At 46.6% G+C, this 25,995-nt stretch overlaps 1 protein-coding gene across 8 annotated transcripts; it reads right to left on the reverse strand.

Annotated features, from left to right (window-relative positions):
• Nucleotides 1-72: 72 nt before the first annotated feature.
• On the reverse strand, nucleotides 73-25,419 carry PRPSAP1 (phosphoribosyl pyrophosphate synthetase associated protein 1). 8 transcript variants are annotated; one of them, XM_058852686.1, is made up of 12 exons: nucleotides 25,122-25,419; nucleotides 24,589-24,610; nucleotides 24,338-24,449; nucleotides 16,648-16,700; nucleotides 14,940-15,006; nucleotides 10,382-10,554; nucleotides 9,856-9,971; nucleotides 9,101-9,156; nucleotides 8,451-8,596; nucleotides 2,555-2,625; nucleotides 1,754-1,900; nucleotides 73-1,152 (listed from the first exon to the last, which is right to left on the reverse strand). In XM_058852686.1, the coding sequence occupies exons 3-12, from the start codon at nucleotides 24,418-24,420 to the stop codon at nucleotides 994-996; spliced, it is 1,071 nt and encodes a 356-aa protein (XP_058708669.1). In that variant the 5' UTR covers nucleotides 24,421-24,449; nucleotides 24,589-24,610; nucleotides 25,122-25,419; the 3' UTR covers nucleotides 73-993. The 8 variants fall into 8 exon arrangements, with proteins under 8 accessions (XP_058708669.1, XP_058708664.1, XP_058708665.1 ...); XM_058852681.1 differs by lacking the exon at nucleotides 24,589-24,610 and having other exon boundaries at nucleotides 25,122-25,260; XM_058852682.1 differs by lacking the exon at nucleotides 24,589-24,610 and having other exon boundaries at nucleotides 25,098-25,167.
• Between the last annotated feature and the right edge of the window lie 576 nt (nucleotides 25,420-25,995).

Genomic DNA, 25,995 nt, shown 5'->3' on the forward strand with positions numbered 1-25,995 from the left:
TACAGCAACAGCCCCACTGAATAGACACAGCAGCTCTTCAGAGGGCACAGCATTCACAGGAAGCACCAAAGCTGAAAAATCTTACACTTTTTATTGCAGGTTCAGTGTTAGTGTTTTGGTGAGCATGGCTGCATTAGAAGCAGATATTGTTCCAACTTCCCTTCCCCACAAGACTCTGCCACAAACTCAGCCCCAGGCAACTCCAAAAATCGTGCCTGGTTTTGCAGTGCAGACAAGTGTTCCAGTGAGGACCAAGACCCTCACGTGACATCACTGAGGAGAAATAATGATCCAAAGCTCGCAAAATGAAAAGGCCAACACATAAACTAGCATTCCCTGCTCTGCTGGGACACACACAAGAGCCTGTTCCCAGCTCCCTGACCCAGGGATGGGAGCAGCCCTGCCAATGGGTTGCCCTAAGCTGTCCTTTCGGGATGTTCCGCTAACTTAGTTTTGATGAAAGTCCCTGCTCTGCTGTGCAGGAGAGGAGAGGCCACTGAGCTGGCACGGAGCTGCTGTTGGCTCAGCTCTGCCAGCAGCACAGCCTGAACGTTCCCTTCCGTGCTCTGGGGCAAGACACAGGCAGAAACAACCCCAAAAGCTGCTCTTGCTGCCCACACAGCAATGAGTAGTCTGTTCCCTTCTCACAAGCTGACAGCTACTTCTGTTTAGCTTTTCTTTCTGCCCCTACAGGGCAAGAGATACATACTAAAAAAAAAAAATCATTAAAGAAACTTAAAAATTCAACACCACCTCATTTCTCCATCTCTCTTAATTAAGGTGTAATCCCCCCCTATGCCAGTGTCCCCCTCTATTCACTTGTAAAGTGCTGGTCAGGTTGTTTTTTTTCTATTAGATCTCATGGCTCAAGACCCTGAAAACCTCAACGCTCCTACAAAAATAAACAGCTGTGTTATGCCTATGTTTTATGATATTGCCTTTCCATGCAGATTTCCTTCTCTTTTGGAATCCAGGACGGGGGCAGGCTCAGGTCTAGTCATCAACAGTGATGTTGCGGAAGAGATAGGCCATGGACTCGCCGTTGTGGATCCGCCGGATGGCTTCCGAGAGGATCAAACTGATATCCACAGTCTTTATCTTGGGGCACTGCAGCTTCTGCACCTCGTGAGGAACAGTGTTGGTCACTACCACCTATGGAGGGCCAGAAAGGAAAGGAAGTTGTGCTGCTGGAACGTTCACCCTCCCTGAGCAGCCACCCTGGATTGACTCCAGGAGGGGTGTGTACTGCTGTTTCACAGTTCAGGGGGAGAAATCCTTGCATATTGGCAAAAAAGATTAAAATAAATGGTCTCCCCTCTAGGACAGTCTGATGAGGGGACCAGCAAAACCAGCACTCTCCAACGGGCTGATGGGCCCACTCAGATCACAGGATCTGTTACTAAGGTTTGAAATCCTGTCCTCTTCATGTACCAGCAGCCCCTGACCAGCTGGGGGAGAGGGGCTGCACAGTGAGATGCAGCCACACAGCCCCAGCTGCAGGGAGGGAAGTGTCCAGGCAGGGATATCTAATATTTTTATAAGGGAGAAAATACACTCAGAGAAGCAGATCTGATCTGAGCAAGTATTAATCACACTAGCTCTTTTTTTTTTATTTGTTCCAGTGAAGACCCAGCTAACTGAAAGCACCTGATTAAATGAGTAATTCCAGACATGAGCTACGTGCCATAGGAAGGACATCAATTTGTGAGTTTTGGTGCCAGCCCTCCCTCTGCAGTCTGGAGAGGAGACTCACCTCATCAATGGAGGATTCCTCTATGAGACGGGGAGCATCTGCTGACAGGAGCCCATGAGTAGCCATCACAAAAATCTTGTAGGCTCCACGCTCTTTCAGGATCTCTGCAGCAGCTACAAAGCTTTCCACGTCATCAATGATGTCATCCTGAGCAGAAACAGAAATAACATCAAAACCAGAAGTTTACAGAGCCTGCAGGGCAGGAGTGGATCAGGGTACTGCAGCTTTGGCCATGCACACAGATGAAAAATAGAATCCCTGTCTACTTCAGCTGCTGATGAGGACAGCCACGTGCATGACTAATCTGTGAATGCTATTTCCCGGGTTTAATGACCCTTTTGCTAGTGTGGACAGCAAATGTTGTGTCTTGGAAACAAATTAGTCCCTGCACATGCACAGTTTATCATCAGCAAGGCGTATTTTTTTCATGGGGTAGGAGCTGCATTACTTACACAGCAGCATGGCATAGCAAGTAAGAGAGGCTTGGAAAGTTTTTTGTTTGTTTGGGGTTTTTTAACACTTCAGGGTTTTTTTTTCTGTGTGCCCTGGATTTATTAATTACTTGCAGACATCTGACACTTAGAATCAAGTGAGCAAGGAGATTTTAGGGCTTAAAGAGCTGAAGTGCAAATGGTTTTCAACAGAAAGCTGAAATAACCAAAGCCACCAGCACTACTGGAGAAATGAGTGTCTAAAAAACACATTCCCACTCCTCCCACCTCTGACCCTCAGGGATGGAGCAGCTGAAGCAAAGATGCTGTGAGGAAGCCACCCCCCCACCTGCTCCCCTCACACTCATACCACAATGATGGCAATTCTTCCTCCAACATCTCCAACCACAGTTATTGGCGGTTTCTCCTTGGCCATCATCACTAAAGAAAAAGGGAAAAAAAGAGTCCAGGTGAGTCAGGCTTGAGTCAAACCCCAACAGTTCCACCACACAAGAGGCTGAACCATTAAACATCTTACATTGATTCAGACACAGATGTGCTTTACGTGATCCTGACACCCACCTAAGTGAGGAACCCTGATTTAAACACCATTTTTCTCCTCAAATGAACAGCACTGCTGCATAAAGAGGAAATTCTGTTTCTGTGGGGATTTTGTACTCACCTCAGAAACAGAAAGCAATTCAAACTCTAACAAACCCCTGTGCAAGGAGAGTTACAAATCAGCACCTGGTTTATGGGCAATATCAGTGACTTTCTCTGAGCTCCAGCACAGGACTTGAAAAAGGGTCCATTCCATGACTGGGAACAAAAAATGTGCTTTTCTAAGCAGCACCTCTCAAAGGGCAGGTGCTTTACAAGGTGCAACTTTTCACCTCTTGGACTCAGTAAATCATCTGTAGGATCAGAGACTTGCACTGCACCTCATTTGCTTTCTCACATCACCAAACACAGAGGGGTCTTTGAGACCATGTAAGAACCTTAATACCACCTGCTCAGGCAAAGAAAGCTTAAGGAAGTTTGCAGAAGTAAATTTGCTGATTATTTTTAAGTGGATTAATGGAAAGAGTAGGAAAAAATCCAGTTGAAACTCATTTCAACAAGCTCAGTGCAACCAGCAACTGGATCAAAGGACACACTGACAAGCTGTGCTACCTGGCACACAGTGAAGAGATGTACTGGGAAATAAGGTTCCATTCCCTCCTGACACTACTTTTGTACTGACAGGGTTCATGCAAAAACACATCCTGCCAAAATTCCAGCAGCATCATAAAAATACCAGAGATCTGAACTAAGATGCACTGAGAGTGTCCAGATGTAACACAGCCTTCAGACTTACACCAAGCAGCAACCAGCCCCCAGTTGGTTGCCAGCCAGGGACTTGGTGTCCATCTGCCAAACCTCTCACTTGCCATGGGGTGCTGGAACAAAACCTTCCAGCATGGGAAGGACACCGTGGTGGGCAGACGTGTGTCAACAGGTGACAATCTGGGCTGATCTAACCACTGAAGCCAAGAGGCACCTCCAGCATTTTGTAACACTTACCTGGCCCACCCCCACACCCCACACCCCTATTTTATACTCTCCACAGTGAGTGCAAAGTGTCCTGCCAAGGCACTTGGTGCCCCTCCTTTTCTAAGCTCAGGTCTTGCCAGGATTCTGGCCACAGAGGCTTCTCAAGTGCCTCAAGGAGTTCAGACACGGCAAGATTTTTCTCTTTTAGGATAATCCACTTCAATGTAATACCTGAGCAGCAGGAGAACATAAGCCATTGCCCATCAAAAAGCCTGTCTGAATATTGATCTCCACTCTCCTCACCAAAAATGTCTTACATTAAACTCCCCATCCTGCACAGCAGGATGATCCAGTACTATTCCCATATCTCATCAGTGCCTGGGAAAGCTTAGAGTGCAAGCACAGCTGGGTGAATGAGTCACACTGAGGGATATGATGAAAGCAATTATAAGGACCACAACTTCAAAGATTCTTGTGTATTCACATCCATGACCTACTCCACAGGCTGGTTTTTCATAAACCAACCAAAACTGTATAAAAGGTGTCCAGTAGTTCTGTTTTGCCCAAAGTCCCATTACTCATTGCCAGGTTTTGCAGTTAAAGTCACAGCTACCTTGGACTGAGGAGTTAATCAACAGCTCTTTGTGGCACAGATTCCTCAGCCTCCCTTGCATGGTTATTTCTGAGTCTCCTATCAAATGCAAAGTCACATCTAAACCCTGAAGGAAAAATATTCTTATGAGAAGGAAGATTATTTGTAATAAATGAAGACTAAGCACCACAAGAGTAAATTTCAGTTACAGGCACTACTGGCCTGCTTAGATTAGTTATGAATTTACTATCTAGTCTGGACAGCAACAGAGCTCCTGGTGGGAGCTGTGAAGTATCAAAAGGATTCCACCTGGCTGCCATCCCAGCCTCCATGTGTATCCACTGAAGAGTGCCATCTCTGCTTACAACAGCCAGGTCAGGGGAAACTTTTCTACACAAATGGTGAAGAGCTGAAATTCAGCACTATTTTACTCACAGAGATATGGAGTTTCAGCAAATCAGTATCCTTCTACTCCATGAAGGAAGCAGACACATTCCTCGCTATGCTTAAAGGCTAACATGGCAACCAGCAACATTAGCAGTGCTTTGCATCTCTGTCTGTTTTTTAAAAGCTGTATTTCAATTTTGGTTTATTTTTAAAGAATGGTAGGCAACATGTCGACCTACCCGGATCTTAAAGAGATGTTCTCCCTTTTCCTTGTTCAATTTTCTCTGCAAAAAAAAGAAAAAGAAATTGCAAGCCAAAGATCTACCCACAACCACATCAATTCTCAACTGCTCCAAGGTGATGAGAGTCTACACAAGGGTTAGTGCAGCCAGTTTCTTCTTCAAAATCTTTGGACATATAAGGATGTGCAAGTCAGAAATGAGGAGGTGCCTTGAAAAATGATTCAAATAATAAAGAATATTTTCCTCCCAGACACAAACCCTCTATGTTCATAGACAGAAGAGGGTAACAGAAATAAGCCATGGTGGTACTTTTGCCCGATGTAACCCTTTGGATCATGTACAAGTTTGGGTTAAAGAGTTGCTGACTTTCTGGAGAGTAAGAAAAGATGCTTTTGGTACCTGTAGCTTCTGAGGGGGAAAAATAAAAGAGAAAAAACTAGACCAACCACCATTTTTTACAAAACAAGAATATCAAAGAACACTTTCATTCAGATGTGCATAATATACACCAAAGTACCACATGTTAAAGGCAGGATCACTGGCACTCAAAAAGAACATTCCCAGGTGTGTAAACATGTTGCTTTAATTAAGTGGTCAAAAACGAGTTAAGAAGTACTAAAACATATTCTGTTTGGAGCTGACAGTGCAAATTAAAGTGACAATCACCAAGAAATATAATGCTGCATTTATAACAGAGCCTGGGAGCAAAAGGCTGCTCAAGAATGAACTGTTTTGTGTAGATAACCTTGGAAGGACAGAAAACATCCCTGTGCCCAGCCTAAACACAGGCAAGATGGGGGTAGGGAAGCAGGAACAGATCTATGGTCACTCCATTTTTTCCCCCTAACTCCCTTTGTGGCAGTTTGCTGGGCTCTGGGATTCAAGCAGACCATTAGCTCTGTATAAAGTACTGAATTCCAAAGCCACTGAAATGATTTAACAGATGGTGCTCCACTCTTTTTCTCACGGAAACATGCAAAGAGTCCCCATGCATTTGTTAAGGCACAGCCCCGAGCCAGCTGCAAGCTCTGAGACACAAAAGCACACAATCAAAGGGAATAACCTTGGAGTGACATCCTGTCTCCAAGGCTCTGATTTCAGGGGCTGCAGTGATGTGGGCTCTTGCTGCCACTCTAGCACAGCATTTTAAGTGCAATTAGAAGCACCTCTGGTATTTTTCTGTTGTGGCTCCCTACGAATCAGAATATCACATCAGGCCACACTCAGAGGACAATAAATAAGCCATTACACTGCCTAGCATTCATTAATTAGAGGCACATGATCCCTGCTAGAACAGGGGGAGAAGGTGCATGCCAGGACGCAGGAGCCCGGCCAATTCACCAGGAAGCCCATGGAGAATGGCACAAAGCACGAGCCATCGCTGTGGGGCTCTGGGGCTGCTCCCAAACACAGGTTTCACCTCTCTCCTGGTTCTAACACAACTGCCAAGTCTGGGATCCTCCACACTGATCTGGTTGTAGCCCAGAGTGGGATGCCCCATAAGAAGTCTCTGCCACTCCCCAGGAACATCCCCAACCTTCTATCTGCCAGGCCCAGGTCTGGTTGCTGAGCCAGGCAGACTCACAGACTGTTTCTGTTTTGATAATTGGAGGGTCTGGGGACAGTTTTGGTGTAAGGAACATCCAGTTCTGAGCAGCAGCATGTGTCTGACCTTTCACAACCAATCACACAGCTGAACCCTGCTATACTCTGCTCTCAGAGCTTTCACCACCAGGAAGGGAGAGCTAGCTGAATGAGGGTTTGGAATTAATGTGACATTTGAAGTGGGAAGATGCTTTTCAAATGACTGAATTGGACAAGAAACGAGGCACAGCAGACAGGGTCAGCAGAGACACTTGCAGCATTGCCATCCCAGCTGCACTTTCACCTCTGTCTGGCAGAGACTGTGACACAACCAGAATGCAGACTGCTTTCAGACAGGGATAACCTCAGAACCCTGCTCACTCAAAACCAGGGATCTCTCAGGATAGAAAACAACTTCTAAGGAGAGTTTTGGACAAGTTTGCCCCACAGTCCACCCCATGACAGAGAGCTGCCAAGCCACAGCTCAACTGTTTTACACTGTGCCTTAGGCATGCTGGGATGTAAGGTCATTGGTCAAGTGCTGAGTTTGTGCAGCAGGAGATAGTAAGGAAGTGGTGATACAGCAAATTAGTTTGTGTTTGGATAGCTGAGGACTGAAAACAATCTTCCATTGGATTCATTACTAAACAGGACAAGGGCACATTTCTGTATGAACAACTATTTACAGAGCTCTCCAGCAGCACAACCTTCCACAACTGAGCTTCTTTGAACTGACATGGCTGGAAATAAAAATACAATCACATCAATTCCTCCAGACATGTCAGCTACTGATATTCTGGAGGACAGCATCCTCCAGAATAGGAGGGGAAGGAGAAAGTGAAGAATAACAATGCAAATTCCTGCTTTCTTGGACAGGCATGAAAAAAATCCTCTTGTCAGGAGGAAAATAAAAGCCCCAAACTTCATTGCCAAACCCCACCTGCCCCCCTAGGCCCAAGAGGAGTTTCACCAGCAACAAAAGCACTTTTTAACTGATTGTATTCCAGTGAGACACACTGGGGTGACGTAAAATGCCTGCAGTCTTACTTGCCTGCCCTCCACAAGCTGCCCACAAACTGGTTGGATGTTCTCCCTAAATTTCCAAAGATGATTATCAGTAGCCAAACCAATGCTGGTGTTGCCACATGCAGCAACACAGTCTTTCCCCTGGGCACTTCTCAGCCACGTTCCTGCGCCCAATTTCTTTCCTACCACCACCTGCCAAGAAAGCTAAAATCTTCCCAAAAAGGAGCTGGATTTTGATTGCACTGTTGTTATTTGACTGCTGCAGGAATACAAACAATCCTGAGGATGGCATTTCCCAGAACACAAGTTTCTTCTTTTTCTTTTGCTCTCTGCTCCCCAATCAGTGGCAAGAGCTCTGGAAGCAGGACAACAATGCTCTTGGAGAACCTATTCACCCCAGCCACATAAACCTCAAAACCTTGTCAGAACAGACATTGGAATATGATCACCTGGGTGCCAAGGTGAAGAAAATTTCGAGCAGTAACAATGTCTGCAGAGAAGGGAAGACAAAGACCAGCCCTCCCCTCCCCAGTGGAGCCAACAGCCTCAGTGATCGTTATCTCATTACTTACACTTTTACATCTCCCTTGTTTCATCAGCTCAATGAATTCTGTTGCTGAATACTGTAAAAGCACCACCTTTATCAGAGGTTTGGCAGTATAACACTATAAAGTAGGCACAGCCAAGGAGAAACTACTGATGCTCCGCATGGCCAGAAGGAGTTAAATAAAAACCTTCCCCTGTGAATTCTCCTACAATCCTACAATTGGATTCAGTTTCTATCCAATTCTCCACTGGTCTAACTGCCTTTAGGATGGTTACACAGATAAACCAACAGAAACTTCCCACCAAACTCTTCTCTTTTTTTCCCCCCAAAGGTAAGCAGAGAAGCTTGATCTTACATGGCAGCTCCAGGCCAGGATGCACAGTTGCATTTTTGAGCATCGGAGGGGAGTGACGCCCATCATCCATGTCCTGCTCTGTGCACTGAGCCTCTCCATGGATCACTGCCAGCCCCAGCCGCAGCCTCTCAGCGTAGGACTGAGCCCTGCAACACAAAAACAGCCTCTCAGGAAGGTGCTGGGCTGATGCAGTTTCACAGCCCACTACAGCAAGTCTCTCCCAAATCAACAGCAAGCAAAGGCTGCACCTCTGTGGCTGTTTCTCTGCAAGAAACCTCACTGGAAGTGACTCCTCATTCCTTATTAATATCCCAAAGCCCACTCTACCCCTTGACTCCACCACAGGGTCTCCTGTGTTCCTCCACATGTGAAATGCTTTCTGAGATGGTCAGGCAGTGCTGAAACTCCAGTAGCAAGTCTGACTCCAGGTGAACCATTTCAGTGAGACTGCCAGAGTTTACTCACATGAGGGTGGGAATAGAAAGTTCAGCTGCCTATCTGCACCACATCCATCCCATTTCCAGCCACAAAGGAATTATGACCAGATTATCAATCCATCTGCCACCCTCCCATACTTTCCCTGGTACATCTTCCACCAGCTCAGGTATTTTCCTAGTAACTTTTAACCAGCCAGCAAAGCATCCATTTACCTTTTAGCAGCACCAGGAGATTTGGCTACAATAACTGCGTTTCTGTAATCTGGAATCTGGATGTGATAAAAAGTTAATTAATTAAAAAAAGACCGTCTTGCTAGGGAGTAACTGGTTTGATACATGGCTGAATAAGTTCACCCATCCTTTTCCCCAGAACCAAATTTTCATTCTGTGACAAGAAACTAGAGAGGCAACTGCACTTGCTTCCAACACCAGTATTTGTATAGTCTGCAAAGGTGGGAATGTTCACTATGTTTAACCCTCCCCATATGGAGAAGCCTTGCTCTCATCATGTGGGAATAAATCATCTTTTGCACATGGAGAATAAAACCTCTGTGCCCTGCTCCCAGCCCTGCTGTGCTCAGCACTCCTACATCCAGCCCAAGACAAAGTCTATCAATAATTCAGAGCAGTCAGAAATCCAGCACAGCACCAAGGGAGAGGGGAAGCAGTTTAACAGGATTTCAGAGGTGATTAGAGGCAGGAGCACAAGTAGCATCTCTCAAATGGCACTAACTCCACAGTGAGCAAGCTCCTCTCCTGCTCGTGCTGCAGTTCAGTTTCTATCCAATCACAGAAGTGTAACATCCTTCCATGAAACATGCAGTAGGTGCCCCCTGAGAAAGAATTCATTAACAGAAGGATTGACCTAGACTGACACCACCACCTCTACTTAAGCAGAGGCCCAATGCTGCCATCATATTCAAATGAGGTCAGACAAGTTGATATACATAGAATTAGAGTAACCTCACTTCTTCCTGTATATACTGAAGCAAGAAAGGGGATGCTCTCAGGTTGTCTACTGGAAAGCTGAAGAAGCCTTGGATTTCCTTTTGATGAAGGTCCATAGTAATAATATGTGTTAAACCTAAGGGAGGAAAAAAGACAACAATTTATAGAAAATACTCCCACGTGGCTGGAGTTCCTTCAACACCTCCATTTTCCAGACTGTTTTAGCTATTACTCAGATTATTATGCCATGTCATAAAATAATCATAAACAGATTAACACAGAAAGTTCCACAGACATAATGAGAAACAGGCATGTGATGCCACAGCACTGGCCTGACACTGTATTTCACTACAACATTTCTAGGCCACTTCCCCAGGTACAAGTTACAGAGAAACACAAGAAAGCTGAAGAAAATTAATTCCCCTAATGTGGCTCAAGATCTCAGCAACATGCCCCCACATCAAACAGGAGACTGGAAGGACAGATGACCTCTGGGATGCCCAGCAGCACTCAGCCTGCTGTGCTGCTGCTCCCTGGGACACTCACCTGCCTTGGCAAGCATTGAAGCCAGCAGCTTGCAGACTATGGAGCCCCTCTTCCTCATTTTGCTCTGTTTGCTGTAGGGGAAGTAGGGGATGACCCCAATGATGTTCCTGGCACAGGAAGTCTTCAGTGCATAGGCCATGATCAGCAGCTCCATGACAGCAGTATTCACATCTCTAGGAGATTTGAACACAATTCCAAATATTAGCAGGCGTTTTTCCAATGCAATTCCTTTTCCATTTATACTGACCACCCCTCACCAAAATTCCAAGAAAATAATGCTACATCTCAGGCTAATGTGTGCCACACCCGGATTGCAGCCAAACAGCTCCTTCCACCAAGCCACAACAAATTACAATCAACTCTTACACATACAGGACATAACACCAGCACTCAAGAGCTGTGGACTGGAATTTGATTTTATATTCTAACATAACGTGTATGATGATTTCCCTCCATCATCCAACAAAAAAGTCTTTGTATAGAATTTAGTTTGGAACAAATGTCACTTGATACAGTTTAATTTGAACTAAAATAGTCTTCACATGCAGCCAACACAACTTCATCCACACTGGATTTCTTAGGGTATATTCCTCTTTAACAGTGTAAGGCAGGTTATTTTTCCTGCCTTAAGAAATACTGTAATTGGAGCAGCACAAACTCCAGATATAGCACTTAGGTAGAGGTCAGCATCTCCACACTTTAGCTTATCCAGAGACAGAAGGAACAACAGCACATGAAATGCTAAAGGACTGTTTCTTGAAAGAAAAAACAACCAAAGAAAAAAGTAACATAGGCAGAAGAATCATAGAATATGCTGAGTTTGAAGGGCTCCATCAGGATCATGAGTACAATTCCTGGTCCTGCACTGGACACCCAAAAAAATCCTATCCTGTCCCTGAGATTGTTGCTTCTTGAGCTCCGACAGGTTTGGTGCTGTGACCACTTCCCTGGGGAGCCTGTTCCAGTGCTCAACCACCCTCTGGTTGAAAAACCTTTTCCTGGTATTAACCTAAACCTCCCCTGACTCAGCTTCGTGCTGTTTCCTTGAGTCCTGTCACTGGTCATGAGACTGAAATATTCCATTTACAGTTTGCTCACCCACAATGACTGGGGTGGCCCAGTAGGAGTGTATTTATCTGCATTTTAATTAATTTTGGGATGGGGAAAAAAGCTAAGCCCTTAGATCCCATTTAGTTCTTGAGACCAGCACCAAGAGACGCTGCTTCACCACAGACTGACTCAAGAACATTTGGAAACTGAAGAGCACGTGCTTCAGATGGCAGGACAGGCACTCCTGCAAGACAGACCCCCTTTCCTGGGGGTTTCCAGCACGGACAGATCCCAGTGACACACCACACCCCCAGCCCAGTCAGGAGAGCAGTGCTGGAGTGCCTCAGCTGTGCAGCCCACAGTGACAGGGCAGGGGCAAACTGGGCCATCTTTCCACACAGCAGCAGAATAAACAGAGCAGCCTAAAGCCCTGCAGAGCTTCCTGGACATTACCCAAGCATTGCTCAGGCCCTGTTTTCCTCCTGAGACAGCCACTACAGACAGCTTCTCCAACTGCCCAGAGACATGACCCATGACAAACCTCTGACCATTTCCATTTCCCCACTGCTCTCTCTTCCTTTGGAAATTAACCTCCACTTGTGCCTCTTCTTTTGTGAGGCTCTGGGTCTCTGTTGTCCCGCTGGCCCCGCCAGCCCGCGCACACAATGCCATTTACACACAAGAAAGCTTTGTTGGCTCTGGAGCACCCAGCCAAGAATTACATAAAACACAGCCCCCTGCCACACAGGACAACAAGCAAACAAAGAACTGTTTCTTCCCTTTGGTGATTTAGCTGTGCCAGTGGGGCTGTGAGAGAAGAAAAAGATGCTACTATCAGTGTCATGTAAAAACAAAGTGGTCAAACTGAAGCCTATTTAAAGCTCATCTGAGAAACTTAGTATTTTTCATCATTATTTTTCAACTTACTCTTTGAAAATACATGCATATTCCCATGGAAAGCAGGCAAAGAACAGGACTGGGACTTCAAAAGGCACCAGCAGTTCTAGTGCTGCTGCAGGATACCAGCAGCCATATTGATTGAGAAATTATTCAAGGAGGGTGCTTCTCCCGGTATTCAAGCAGGATCCCAAGCTGGGCTCGGGGAAGCTCCTGCAGACCAGCTGGCACAGGCAGTAGGCAGAGGTGGATGTGTCTGTCCCTCCAGCAGGGCCCAGGGTGGGTGGGCTGAGCAGGTTTCAAGCTGAGCCATCTCTGATCTGCTCCTCTGCAAGGGGCACTGACCCCAACCAAGGGCACCAGCTGGGGAAAATGGCATTGATGGAGGAAGCCCAGCCCCAGCATCTCCAAAAGCCAAGAGAGCATCCTGGGCCCCTTGCTGCCCTCCCCATCTCTGGCATTGAAGCCATGCTCAGTTAGTGACCGCTGGGAGGGCTGAGCCAAGACCTCACACAGGGGCTGGCAGCTCATTACCAGGACACTCAGACAGCTCAGCTATCCCCCACACCCTGCTTACCACCCCAGACACTCCCTTGCTGCTCCTTACCTCTGGCTGGGCCATCCCTGGACACCCCTGCTCTGGAGGCTGAGCAAACACCTCATGGGACACTGTCCATAGACTTTGCAACAATCAGCACCAACACTCAGCACTAAAAGGTTCCTTTTGCCTTTAGGGTATCACAAAATCGCCAACTCGTTCATTTTTCTACCACCTAAACATGAGCTATTTGATTTTCCCTCATACAAATGCCAGTCTACACACCAGTCTTGGATGGTAACTGTCCTTGTCACCTTTTTTTGGGTTGTGTTACAGCTTTTACGACAGAGAGCCTGTATCAAATATTCAGGTCCTTCTGCTCTCTCTGTGCATTTAAGATGCAGACTGTGAATTCACACTGCAGCATAACAAGGTTGTTTCCCTCTCTACTAACAAGTCCTAATATTTTCTTTTCAAACCACTACTGAGTGTGGAAGTCCTATTCTTAGATTATTCCACACAGTTGTTGTTTTGACTCTCCTAAAAAGCTTCCTGAAACCCACTGCAAAATTGAGATGTCCTTGAACCTGTCCTTTCTAGAAATGCAGCAAGGCACAGCTGCAGTTTAGGAATGAAAGATTACTTGGCTGCACAACACTGGCTCCTCACCTGGAGGGCTTTGAACATTCTGGCTAAAAAAGATCCATTTCTTGGCCCAAAACACTGAATTCAGTTAATGGAAAAACAAGGGATCAACAAGTTAAAATAAAAAGGGAGGCTTTCCTCTCCCAAAACTGTTCTTATCCCTAATGCTCTGAGTTAGCTCTCTCTGAACATTTATCTGTTTCATGTTTACACAGTTCTCAGTAACAAGTTATTTCAGAGAACTCCTTCACAAGGGACAACAGAATGGCACCATCCACCCAAAACATAATCCTACAGCAGGGGATTTTCATCTTGCATCTTCCTCCCTGAGGGAGGAAACACTTGGGGCAGCTCTCTCTGGAGAGAGATGAGCCCTACGAAAATGTTTCTGCCTGCAAGAGGAATTCCAGGAGTAAGCTGGTCTAGTAGTCCTACTGATTTCTTTACAATAGGCCAAGCATTTCACAGAGGAAATGAACTTGAATTTTCAGTGGGCTCTATTTCTTTAGCAAGAAAGAAAAAATCATGTGTCCAGGCAATTCTGCTCCCTACTACTTTTGAGCTACAATTGAGCTCTGCTAACTTATTACTTCTTGTGATCTCCAAAATCTGAGCAGAATTTGGTAACTTGGAAAAAGCTACCAGAGCAGGAATATTCTTGTTTTGTTAATATTAATACCTCATCTCTGAAAACAGCACCTCCCCTGCTCACAGTAGGTCGATTTGCAGTTATCATTTATTTGTAGGCTCCCCTCCCATCACCCTAGTGCTGTCCCATTACTCTTCCTGAGCCAGCAAGGAGCAAGGCTTCTGGGGTTACAGATGGTTTTCTAGCCCCCTGGTAATTTGCAGCACTTCTCTTACTCCAAGCCTAGAACAGCCCAAAATAAAACCCAAAAAGCCCCACCATCATCAAGAACTGTAAAAGTACAGGAGGGAGGCTATGGGCTTCCACCTGAGCTCAGTTTCACATCACTACAGCAAAAAGGGGAAGAGTCATCCAGCCTGCAATCAAAGCAGCAGCTGCTGTTTGATGCTGGCTCTGTTGCTTGGTGGCTGGGAGGCAGAGGAAATCACCCATCCTGGGATGGAAATGCCAATCAGAAATCATCCAACAGCTGAGCCTGAAAGGCCACCAACACACAGACCAGGGATGTTTCAGTGGAAACCATCAGTCACTCCTGCTCCTGCCTCAAGTGACACACTCCATCTCTTTGATGGGAAGCATCTCAGTGTTGCAATCAATCCCCTGGGAATGTTAACAACTTAACACTATGTGGGGCTTAGATCTAAGGCAGAGCAATAACAACACTGCATGAGTTCCATTGGTTATTGTGCTGGTTAGCAGTGAGCAAACCACTGAACCATCTGCTGATCTAGGTATTCAAAGCACATCCCAGGTGCAGAACTGAGCCACAAGTGCCTCACCTGGGGATTGTCTGTATGATGAAGATATCCTGTCCACGGACAGACTCTTTTATTTCAACTCTTGTTTCTGAAAAGGATGGAAAACAGAGTCAGTTTTGTTTCCAAACATCAGGTTGACAGTGACAACACACCATGTTGTAGCAGCAACCTTGCCCCCTAGTCGGGGCAGATGAGGACTCACTCCTCTGCCCTTTGTGCACATACATATGCAAATGAGCCAACTGGATTTTCCAAAGGCTAGACCTGGGTAGAGCTGGCATGACATACCAGTGAGCTAGTTGTATTTACAGAGCAAAAGTAGACTGAATATCTGTTTGTTTTTTTATAGAATTTAGAATTTTAAGATTTAGAACACAATTTACCTAACTCTCAATGAGAAATCCTTTTCACACTTCCATGGAGGGCTGAGAGATGTCAACAGCACATTCATTAGTGAGCAATTAACCACCCAAGGAAGAACAACCTTCAGAACTTCCAAGAAGGTAACTCAGCACTTTTTGCACTTTGATCTTTCACAGCTTACCATGGGATCAGCTCCATGCTGACTGGAGAGCTCAAGGCAACAGCAGCAGCTCAGAGCAAGAACTCCCCAGTTTCACTATCAAGGTCAAGACATTTCAACACTGGCACAGGCTGGGAGTCTGGGTCTCTGCTGAGCACCACTCCTACAGTCCCTGACTCAAATGCAGAAACTAAACCCCAAGTAGCTCTGCAAAGCCAAAGCAATGACTCCAGGTTTCCCAAGGTGCCTGCCTTAGCCACTCATTTTCCACACAGTCATGAGCTAGAGGGAAGGGATGAAGACAAGGAAAGAAACAGCTCCTCAGCTATGGAATTCCAAGTCTAATTGCCTTGCCCTGGCAGTGACCCTACAGGACTCTGCTGAGAGCAGACTGATCAGCTGTGCAGCCATGAAAAACGACTTCAGACCTCATAGCAAGCAACCTGATTTAAAACCAACCCCAAAGGGCAGCGAGCTCTCCCGGGCAGGAATGCACCAGCCAGCCCAACCATATCCACAGCAGCTCTCCGCTGAGAGGCCCATTCCTGCTATAACAGCAGCAGCACTACCACAAAATCCTCCACCCCTTCCTATAGCAGCTCTCTATTGCTACTCTCTCTTGCAAACAAGGTAACAGAGGTCTTGAAATAGTAAATGACTCTTGGCTACAGAACTCTGCTGGCCAAAATCCTTGTGTTTTACACCAGCATCTGAAAATGGACGCTTGCGGAGTGTTAACCTCCTTAAAAACAAAAGCAACCTTCAAGAGGCATTTTCCCCAGCACAGCCATGAATTTGCACTTTTAAAGGCAAGGGCAGCTGTAAATTTTGTGTGTCAGGGAAGGGCTGAAAGAAAGCGATAATTTAAATTTTCACAAGGCAGACACTGAAAAAGCAGGGCATCACTTTTAAATCTGGAGATGTTTTGCTCAGCATAGGAGCATAAAAGATTTGGCAGCAACTAAAACCTGAGGCAGGACTCTAGAGTAGAGTTTGCAGATGGGCAAACAAGCAAGATAACCAGGGAAAACAAGGAACATGTTTAATTGCTTTGTCCAAGGCCAGCCATGGAGGTTTAGCACTGCCAGAGGCAGCAGTAACATCACAGCTGAATCACTGCACTTCTTAGGCAGGTCTGCCCAACGGAGTTACACAGCATTTCTAAGATTACCTCAGAATAGTTGAAAATATAGAATTTTCTCTTACCTCCATTGGTTTCTTGGTACACCACAGATTTCCCCAACTCAGCACCGAGACGCCTGGAAAGAAAAAAAGGACGTTAGAAATGGAGGGAGCCGGCAGTTTGTGCTGCAAAACAGGGAATGGACCACATTACACACCACCAAAACACAGCACTGCCCAAGAGGGAGCTGAGTGAGCCAGCCAGGCTGCAGAACTACATCATCCCCTTCTCTGGGGGTTTCCTTCCCTCTGATGTCCCTGAGAGGGCCCTGGGACACATCACTCTGCAGCAGGTGACTGCTGTACCCAAAGCCTGTATGAGTGACCACAGGCTGTGACTCCTGATGGCAAAGGACACCTTGCCAGCCTGTGCAATGCTCCCTTGGGCTAGTCTGATGTACAACTAGAGTTGAATGATTTACTCAGACTCAATTAATGGCACCTGAGTCACTTTTTTGACTCCCACCTCTTTTCCTTTTTTTTTCTCCTTGAGCCTTCCTTCTGAAATAACTCAAATGATAAATGAGATTTTAATGTCAATTTAATTTTTTTTTTCAAATTACTCCTTCCTTTTCTTAAATATCAAATCTACAACACTCATCACAACAAAGATTAGTCATCCTCCTTCTCTTTTTAATTTATTTCTTACAAAACAAAGACTCACTTTGAAGAGCATTTTAAAAGGCTCCAAAATGCAGACTTTTCCCTCAGGTGACACTTCAGTACTTAACTGTACTGACAAGTAATCCATTAGTAAGTACTTAAAGGCATTTGTGCTTTAACCCAGAGCCTCAGCTGTGAGACCCTGCAGCAGTGAAATGCTTGGGCTGAAGGAGATGGAGCCGGGACAATTCCCTCCTCTCCCAGGATATGCTCTGTGGCCATGGCCACACAATGAATTAGGAAAGAGTTTATGCCTGAAAAATACCTTTGTTCACCACGCTGATTATGGCAGCAGTTTCCTGTTTGTACTTGTACTGTATTTACCTGGATATGTGCCAAAATTCTGCAGATCAGGACTAACCCTAAATAGAAGAGTACGTATCTTCTGCTGTTTTTTTCTGATCTACAGCCTTCAGCAGTTGGTCTCACTCCATCTCCTTACCCACTAATTCGGCCTTGCACTTCAATTGTCACAAAGATCTGTGCTTTCAGAAGTGAAAGAACAACACAGCCTGACCCTGGCATGCTTCTGTTCCATCAGCAACTGCTGGGCTCAGCTGTGAGCCAGAGCTGGAGGTCCCAGCTAGAAGCTGGCCTGGAGAGTGTGCCTGGGACAGCTGAGATAACAGACACTCGGATGCCATGGGATATGTTTGCTTAGCTGGCTCGAAAGCACGTCTGGCACACACACCCTCCCCACCGAGTGTCTGGCAGCACGTTTTGCAATGGCTGGGCTGGTGACTAAACTGCCACCTCGAGAGCTGGACGTGCCAGACTGTCACCAGCCCTGCTTGGGTACCAACTGCAGCATCACCCTGCAGCCCAGGCCAGACAAGTCTCACGTATCTCCCTCTGGGCTCCTCTCAGCTCAGATGGGTTAAAACTTGCAGCTGCAACCCAAAGGCATCCTCAGTACATTCAGTATCTTCAAAAAGAGCTGCCAGCTAGTCAAATAAAAGCAATTCTTGGCACCTCACCCACACCAGAGGTGAGTTTTTCAGGTGTAACCCTGCTGTCCTGATGAGGACAGTCTGGCATTTTCAACCACCAAGCTCAGTCCTAATCACTGCTAAGGCATCTGTGTCCAAACAAGCTCAGAAACATACACACACATCCACCCACCCCAGAGCAGTGTGTGGTGGGAAATGTTTCATGACTCACACTTGTTCCACCACAACTACATGGCAAGTCTTGCAAGTTCCACTTGGAGGCACGTGCGCCCTGACTTCACTGCAGACAGCACAATCCTACCTCAGTACTGGGAAAAAAAATCCATTGGAGAGACTGTGCAAGTGCTCTTAGTCAGCCCTGAATCTCATGGCAGGATGGAAAGCTTCAAAACCAGTCCAGCTGGACTCATCTCAGCAAAACACCCCTTGGGAGGTGGCACTTTCAGTGCTAAGTGGTGGCAAACAAAACCATGGTTGTTGGGCTCACAGGGAATCATTCTCACATTGTACTAGGGGAGGTTTAGATTGGATATTAGGAAATATTTCTTCCCTGAAAGGGTTGTCAAGCCTTGGAACACACTGCCCAGGGAAGTGGTGGAGGGATTTAAAAGACATGTAGATGTGGCACTATCCTTGGAGGGATTTAAAAGACATGTAGATATGGCACCTGGGGATATGGTTTAGTGGTGGCTTTGGCAGAGTTGGGTTAACAGCTGTGCTCAGTCTTAAAGGTCTTTTTGAACTTCATGATTCCATAATGCAGCCAGCAGAAACCAGAGCCCACTGCTCTCCTACTCACCATACAGCAGCAATGCAGTTTGTGTGCTGCTGAAACCAGAAGTCAGAAGGGCAAGTTTGCTCCCCCATGGCAAGAGAGACACTAAAACAGCTTGGCTTGGGGCACTAAAGCAGCTCAGTTGTCAAACCTAGGTGCAGGAAGCAGCAGAAAAGACAGGAACAGATGACAATTTAGAGGAATGAGCGGCTCTGGTCAGACAATAAATCCCAGCTCTGCTCCAGCTGTTGACTGCAGGTAAACAAGAGCAGTGGATATGAGATAAAACTGCCCATGAAAGTCCCAGATCAGCCCTGCCTGCAGCACTCCAGAGTCCCAGGAGCCACAGGCACAGCAGGATCCACAGGCAGCTCCCCCAGAGCAGCTGAGGTATGTGCACCCCAGGGGCACACCTTGCACCAAATCCCTTCCTGGAGGCTTCGGTTAGACAAGGTATCAGCCAGGGAGGGAGTCTGATAAACCTTGACTGAGTCAAGGACAATAAAGAGGGGACTGTTTGGTGCTGTAAAGCACCAAATTCCAGAGGACTTTTATCAAAAGGGATATTTGCATGGAAGTCAAGGGCAGGGCACAGCCTTATTGACCACACAGCCTGGCAGCAGCCAGAGTTCAAAGATAAATTTCCCCTTCCTATTACCTCTCCCTTGTTTTCTTTTCCATCCCAATTCTTTTCTCTCAAAAATCCTCTCCATCCTGAAGTTCCCAACTGGTTGTTGCTTTAGGGGATACAGGAATTGAATTGACAGCAAGAACTGTTTTCATCCAGCTCCAGGACTAACAGCAGAATCACAATAATCTGGGCCTATAATAATCTACCACAGTTACTGATCACTTGTCTGCAGACACAGGCAGGCTTGCACTAGGACACAGAAGGTGCCACTGCAGGTAACCCAGACCACACACCCAGCAGAGATAAAGCTGCCTCTGGGAAAAGTAACATTTTAGGTCCTGATCACATTTCCAAGCAAAATGAGCTGCTATCCTCACAGCAGCTCCATCACTAAACCAACTCCTCTGGGGCATGACAGCACTGAAGAGAAAAAAAATACCTCTTTATGGCTTTAAAAATCCTACTCAGAGCAATTGGCCAGTAAAAATTCGTATTGATCTGGAATCTCTCTGTAAACACTGCCCAGGAAGGATGATCTAACTTTCTGCAGTCTCAAAATATGCCAAGAGGATATTAAGCTGTGAATACAAAAGTGTTTATAAAACCTGTCTCAAATTCACATCTAAGTGAAAACAGCTCAGGAGTCACCTATAGTTTAATGAGGAAGTGACACACTGCAGTATTTTAGGAAACACTGGGAGTCTGTATCAGATTGTACTTTAAAATGCTCCACTGAAGACTGTCAAAAACCACTGTACCAGGCTCTTGAGACAAAGCAACTCCATGTTCAGCTGAATCAAATTTCAAGGGGCAAATGTACTCACAGTACTTCGTGCCATCAGAGCCTGTTTCAGTGCCACTGAGAAGTGCCCTCAGCCCAGGCCGTGTTTCCTTCTCCTCTGTGACCAGAATCCAAGATATTTGTCAGGTTATCTCCATAGGGAGCTTTCAGCTAGCTTACAGCACAAACATTTAATTTGAAGAGAAAGCTAAACACAAAGCTCTTAATTATGATAATTTATTTTGGCAATATCTGCTTCATTATAAACACTTTCCCTGGTATCAGCTCAACAAATTCCCAACTCTCCCCACATCTGCAGACTCAGAAGGAGCTGGAGCAGAGGACAGAGGGTCTGTGCTGTGCCTGACTGTGGCCAAATCAAGCCACAGCCTGACTCTGAATTGCTTTTCAAACTTCAGCAAACATTTAAATAAAGATCAGCCATGGTCCAGCCAGCACAATGGCAGCTCTGCAGTGCACTTCCTAATCCCCCAGTAAAAGAACAGCCAGGAAAGGGAAAGGGAATGGCAGTTTCCTGGATACAATCTATTTAGATATCATTAGAACTATCTGAGCTCTCCTTTGCCTCTCCCCATCCACCCAGCCCAACTGAGTATTTGAAGAAAAGTTCCTACTGCTCATCTGGAATCACTTGTTCCAGCCATGCCAAAGCCATGCTGCCCAACTACTGGCAAATACCAGGCAGATCTTCCTCTACTCCTGGTGAAGGAACTTCCCCTAAAGCTGTGCTGGCCGGCACAGAAAGCTCCTCATGAACCCAGCCTGCTCAGCCACATTCTGTGCTCCATCTAAACTGCACTGAGATGTTCTGACTCCCCTCTGCCACCCTCTCATGTGCTGGTAAGATGACCTAAAGAATAGATTTCTTACCAGAAATCCTTCCTCAGCTGAGGGAGGCTGCTGCAAGTCCTCTGAATGTACTGTCTCCCCGCAAAGCAGGGCTTTAAACTCCCACCCAGTCACAGAAAATACCACCCTGGGTTTAGCATTGTGACCCAGCTCCGTGCAGCCAGAGGTCCGAACACAAATCCCTGTGTTTTCCTAATTCCATGTTCATGCTCATGGCAATGCTCTATCTTCACACCACCAGCATTTTCCACGATGCAAACTGAATAAATCTCTGGAATACTCACATCCACAGTTGGCAGTGAAAGAGTATCACATCCCACATCACAGAGCTGCAGGAGCACTGGGGAGGCATTAGCAAGATTCAATCACCAACCTCCTCCAAGCCAAACACATAAGCAGTGAGTAGAATGTAATATTTGTACCTGCTGAGCCAAGCACTGCAGTCACAAGGAGATCTAAATGCATCTGTTGGATTAAAGATCAAAAAGACTTCCTAGATCTCCCTCCCCCCAGCAGCACACAGGCCCATCAGGGACCAGCACTGGTCACAGAAATTATCTTTGTCCCCTGGAAATGCAGCTTGTAATCAGGTGCCAAGTGTCCTAATTACAGCAACAGTTTGCTCTCCATCATGGAAAGAATTTAAAGTAAAATAATCATCACTCTCAATTTATAACAGAAAAAATAAAGACATTGGTTTATTTATGTCTCAGTGGTGCTGAATCTAAGGAAGATCTTCATTATTTCAAGTTTCACAAGGTCCTAATAATCCAGCACCAGCTCCTCTCCCTGGCAGTCATTACTATCAACTAAAACTTTGAAAACCTAAAGTGAAAGTAAGACTGACCATTAGTCATCGTCCCATAAGCAGAGAATGCTCAAGGGAAATCATGAAGATCAGAACTGTGCCAGAATATGATACTCAGAGCCTGAAATGAAAGTAGCTCTGGAAGTTTTGCAGTAAAGAAAGTGAAGAGATAAATCAGATGTCTGAAAGCTGGTCAGTGTCACACTGCTCCTCTCCAGGCTGGAGATTTTAAAAAGGATAAGCCATAACTACTCAAGTAGATATCTTAAGCTCATACCTACAGAGTCCAGATGAACAGGTGTCTCAAGGGGCCCTCCTAATATTGAGTGTTGTTTTAAAGTTTTTTTACTTCTTTTACTCAAGGTCATAAAAAAACTTTAAAAAGAACCCCCAATATTAGAGGACAGACTCACCCTTGTAAGATTGCTCCAACTCTGTTTAAAGGTGCAACTGACCTTCCCAGCAAAGAACAGGCTGGGATGTGAGACAGGGGGAAAGGCAGCAACCATGCATCTTTTGCAACCTGAAAGAAGAAGGGATGTGTTACAGATCAGTTGAAACAGCCCTCAAGCTCCTAAGGGAAGGCAGTGCAAAACCACTGTGCTAGATGCTCAAAATACCTTTAATTTTGGGAGACTTTTTACTGTGGGCAAATCTGTACTGTGAACAGTTCCAGATTTTGTACCCACAACAAAGATAAATGTCCTTAAGCCTCAGTTAAGCAGCAGCTGTGTGTCACAGGGCTGTGCTCGTGCCACCATCAGAGCACCCAATATCCCACTGATGGCAGAGCCAAGGGAAAAAATCCCACATCGCCCCTATTAGAAATTAACTTGGTGAGAGATCAAGGAGGGGGCTGGGAGGTCATTCTGGATCCAGATCCTGCTTCTTTCCCCCCCAGAGCATCCCTGGGATAACATCAGCACATCATCCCAGCCAGCGCCATGGCCTGGGGAAGCCTCTCTGTGTCTCTTCTCATTGCATCTTTACAAAGAAGGGAGTTATTTTTAAGACAAAGAGCAAGGAAGAAAGATTGCCCATTTGCTCCTCCAGTCCTGAGAACTCAGAACTTGTCCCCAGGGGAATTCTGTTGTGTCATGTTGATGCAACAGGACAAGCTCTGTAAAACTCTGTCCCATCTGCTGCAGCAAAACTTACTTTTTTATAGAGAAATACATTAGTTTCAGAGTTCAGTGACAGGAAAGTGAAACTGAACTGACCAAATATAGCAAGAATACATAAGCCCAAAAAAAAGAAAAGAAAAAAAAAGCTTTCCACTCCCAAACACAAGGACTTTCCTCTTAGCCTCACACTTAAAGAAGTCCATCACTATTATCCAATACACCTCCCAGCCAAACAGCCAAGTCAGCTCTGTGGAGATAATCTGTGCTAAGGATTGAACACTGTCTATTAAGCAAGCAGGACCAACAGCAAAGTGTTCTCACAGTTTAAGGTGGCAGCTCACCTGTACTTAAGTCCTGGTTCCTGCTTCCAATTTAAGCACACCCTTGGAGATGGGAATGGGGCAGCAGATGCCTAGCAAGGATAACTGGGATGCTGTCAGCTGCAGCTGACAAACCAGCACTGAGACTCCTCGGTTTTGGGATCAGCTGTCTATGAACTGTATCTAAGAGCACCAAGAGCCCCATTTTGGAGGCAGATGTCACACTCTTAACTCATCAAGACCCAACACATCTGTCCCAGACAAGACAAGGTCAAACTCTGCTTAAATTGATGGCTGAAGAAAATGAGGCAGACTTTTACCCTAAATCAAACAGCACAGCTCTCCAGAATTCATTCTGGTCAGCGCAAGGTGCTGTGCCGAGGTGCACATGGACACTCCCCTTGCCCCAGGCACCGAAGCTGCTGGGAAAACAAGGTCAGGAGCTGGAGAAAGTTTTGAGAGTCTCCCAAACCTGCTAAAAACGCTTTTCTGAGGTTTGTCCAGCCAAGTTTCACCTCCTTCCTCCCCAAAAGTAACAGCTTTTGCCGTAGCCCAGCCTTTCCAGCAGTGAAATGGACATCAAAGAAGGGGTAAAGCGGCGAGTCCATTCCCATCGCTGGGTCAGGCAGAGCTGGTGAAGATTCCCAGCGCAAAATCTCCACAAAGGTGTTCGCAGGAGACGCCTTGGGAATGCGGGGGGATGCCAGAAGCTTCTCCAGCCGCTCGGGAGGGCTCCTGCCTGCGCCGGGGAGCGATGGGAGAGAAAGAAACTTGAAAGAGAAGGCAACTTACTCCGTGATCTTCTTCGCCAGCTCGGTGGAGGCTGCGGTGGAGTTGGCCGAGAAGACCCGGTAGCCACTTCTGGCCGCGTTCATCGCCAAAGAGTCATGCAACCCCCGTGGAGCTCGAAAGTGAGAAAAAACAGATTTATAAGGCAACAACAGCTTCCGTGGCATCCTTTTCTTTCCTCTCCGCCGTGATCACCGCCCCTTAAGGGGTGGGGAGGAGGAGGGGGAAGAGGAGGGTGGGGACCCTTCCGCTACCTATGGACTTGCTGGTCCATTCCTGCGGCAAAGTATGAAAGGGAGAGTGGAAATTATGATTAAAAAAAAATAATAAAAAAAATGGAGCAGCGGCTGCTTTGGGGAGTAGAGGGGTAGACAGGCAACGGGTAACCCCACCCCACGCCCACTCAGCGGCCCCTCATGCAGCAGGGGAGGGATGACCCCAAAATGAGGGTGGGTAGCAAGGCGGAGAGGGGTCCCTGGACTGGAGAAGGTACGGGTGAGCTGAGGGAGGAAGGCTGGGGGGGTTTGTGATGCAGCAGGGTTGGACCGAGGTCTCCGTGGCGGCGCAGGGAGTCCCTGTGAAAGGGGAAGTCTATGGGGGCCACGGTCCCATCCCGCTCCCCTCACCCAGCCCAGCGAGTTTCGCCACCCGGCCAGAGCGCCGCTCCCTCCGCCGCCATCTTCTCGGCGGGAAAAGCCCGCCCCCGCCGCCATCTTAGGTGAGGGCACCGCAGCCGCGCTGCTCCGTCACGGCGTCCCCTCACCGCCTGCCCGAAGTGCGCCGGTACCTCGGGAGGACAGCGGCAGAACCGTCCCTCCTCGGGGGATAAATACACTTCCCGCTGGCCGAGGGCGGCTCGCAGTGCGGCCGCCTCCCGCTCCTGCCCGGCGGTGAGAGGCACGGGGGTCGGCGGTGGCTGAAGTGCCCGTGCCGAAGATGGCGGCGGGGGAAACGGAAGCGCGGCGGCGGCGCTCTGGCCCCGCTCTGTGGCGGGGGCGGCGGGAGGAGCCGCCCGGCCCGCGGCTCCCGCAGCTTTTTCCTGAGGGAACGCTCCGTGCCCGGCGCTCCGCTGTCCGCTCCGGAATCCTCACGGGTACGGGCTTAGTTAAACAGGAAAGTTCAGCTCCAGCCCATCTGGCAGAGCGCTAGGCTGACCTTTCCATGCACTGTGTGCTTATATATAACACCTATAAATTAAATATATTAACGCATGTATTATTATATAAATAATATACACTTTATAGATAAAATACATGGCGTATATAAAGTATTATATCTATAATACATAGTGTACATATCACATACATATCATACATAGTGCATATCATATAAATGTGTATAGTAATTGTATATAAAATATCTATTATATGCTATATGTTATATGCAAGGAATATATATATGAAAATATATATATAAGGAGGAGGTGAAACTTGGCTGAACAAGTATATATATACATGTGTTTACATTTTGTTTTAATTTTATTTTATATATGTACAATATACATCTCAGCCTTGGCAGCTGGGAAAATGATGGGAGGTGACAACACTGTTGGGATCCATCCCCTGTGGTCAGGATGGATCAGAGCACCCCACAGAGCAGCAGAAATGAGGGTATATGACAGAAATTATGTATTTCAGGGAAGGCAAACTGCATTACTTTAA

The sequence above is a fragment of the Poecile atricapillus genome, chromosome 17, assembly GCF_030490865.1.
Source record: "Poecile atricapillus isolate bPoeAtr1 chromosome 17, bPoeAtr1.hap1, whole genome shotgun sequence".
NCBI lineage: Eukaryota > Metazoa > Chordata > Aves > Passeriformes > Paridae > Poecile > Poecile atricapillus.

What these genes read in the sequence shown, in the direction of transcription:
- PRPSAP1 (XM_058852680.1), bottom strand. Translation starts at nt 24,501, where the DNA reads ATGCCACGGAAGCTGTTGTTGCCTTATAAATCTGTTTTTTCTCACTTT. An exon ending in TTCAGTATATACAGGAAGAA is followed by an intron (nt 9,157 to 9,855) that starts GTGAGGTTACTC and finishes TATCACATCCAG; the next exon opens with ATTCCAGATTACAGAAACGC. An exon ending in TCCTGGCCTGGAGCTGCCAT is followed by an intron (nt 2,626 to 8,450) that starts GTAAGATCAAGC and finishes CTTTTTCTTTAG; the next exon opens with TGATGATGGCCAAGGAGAAA.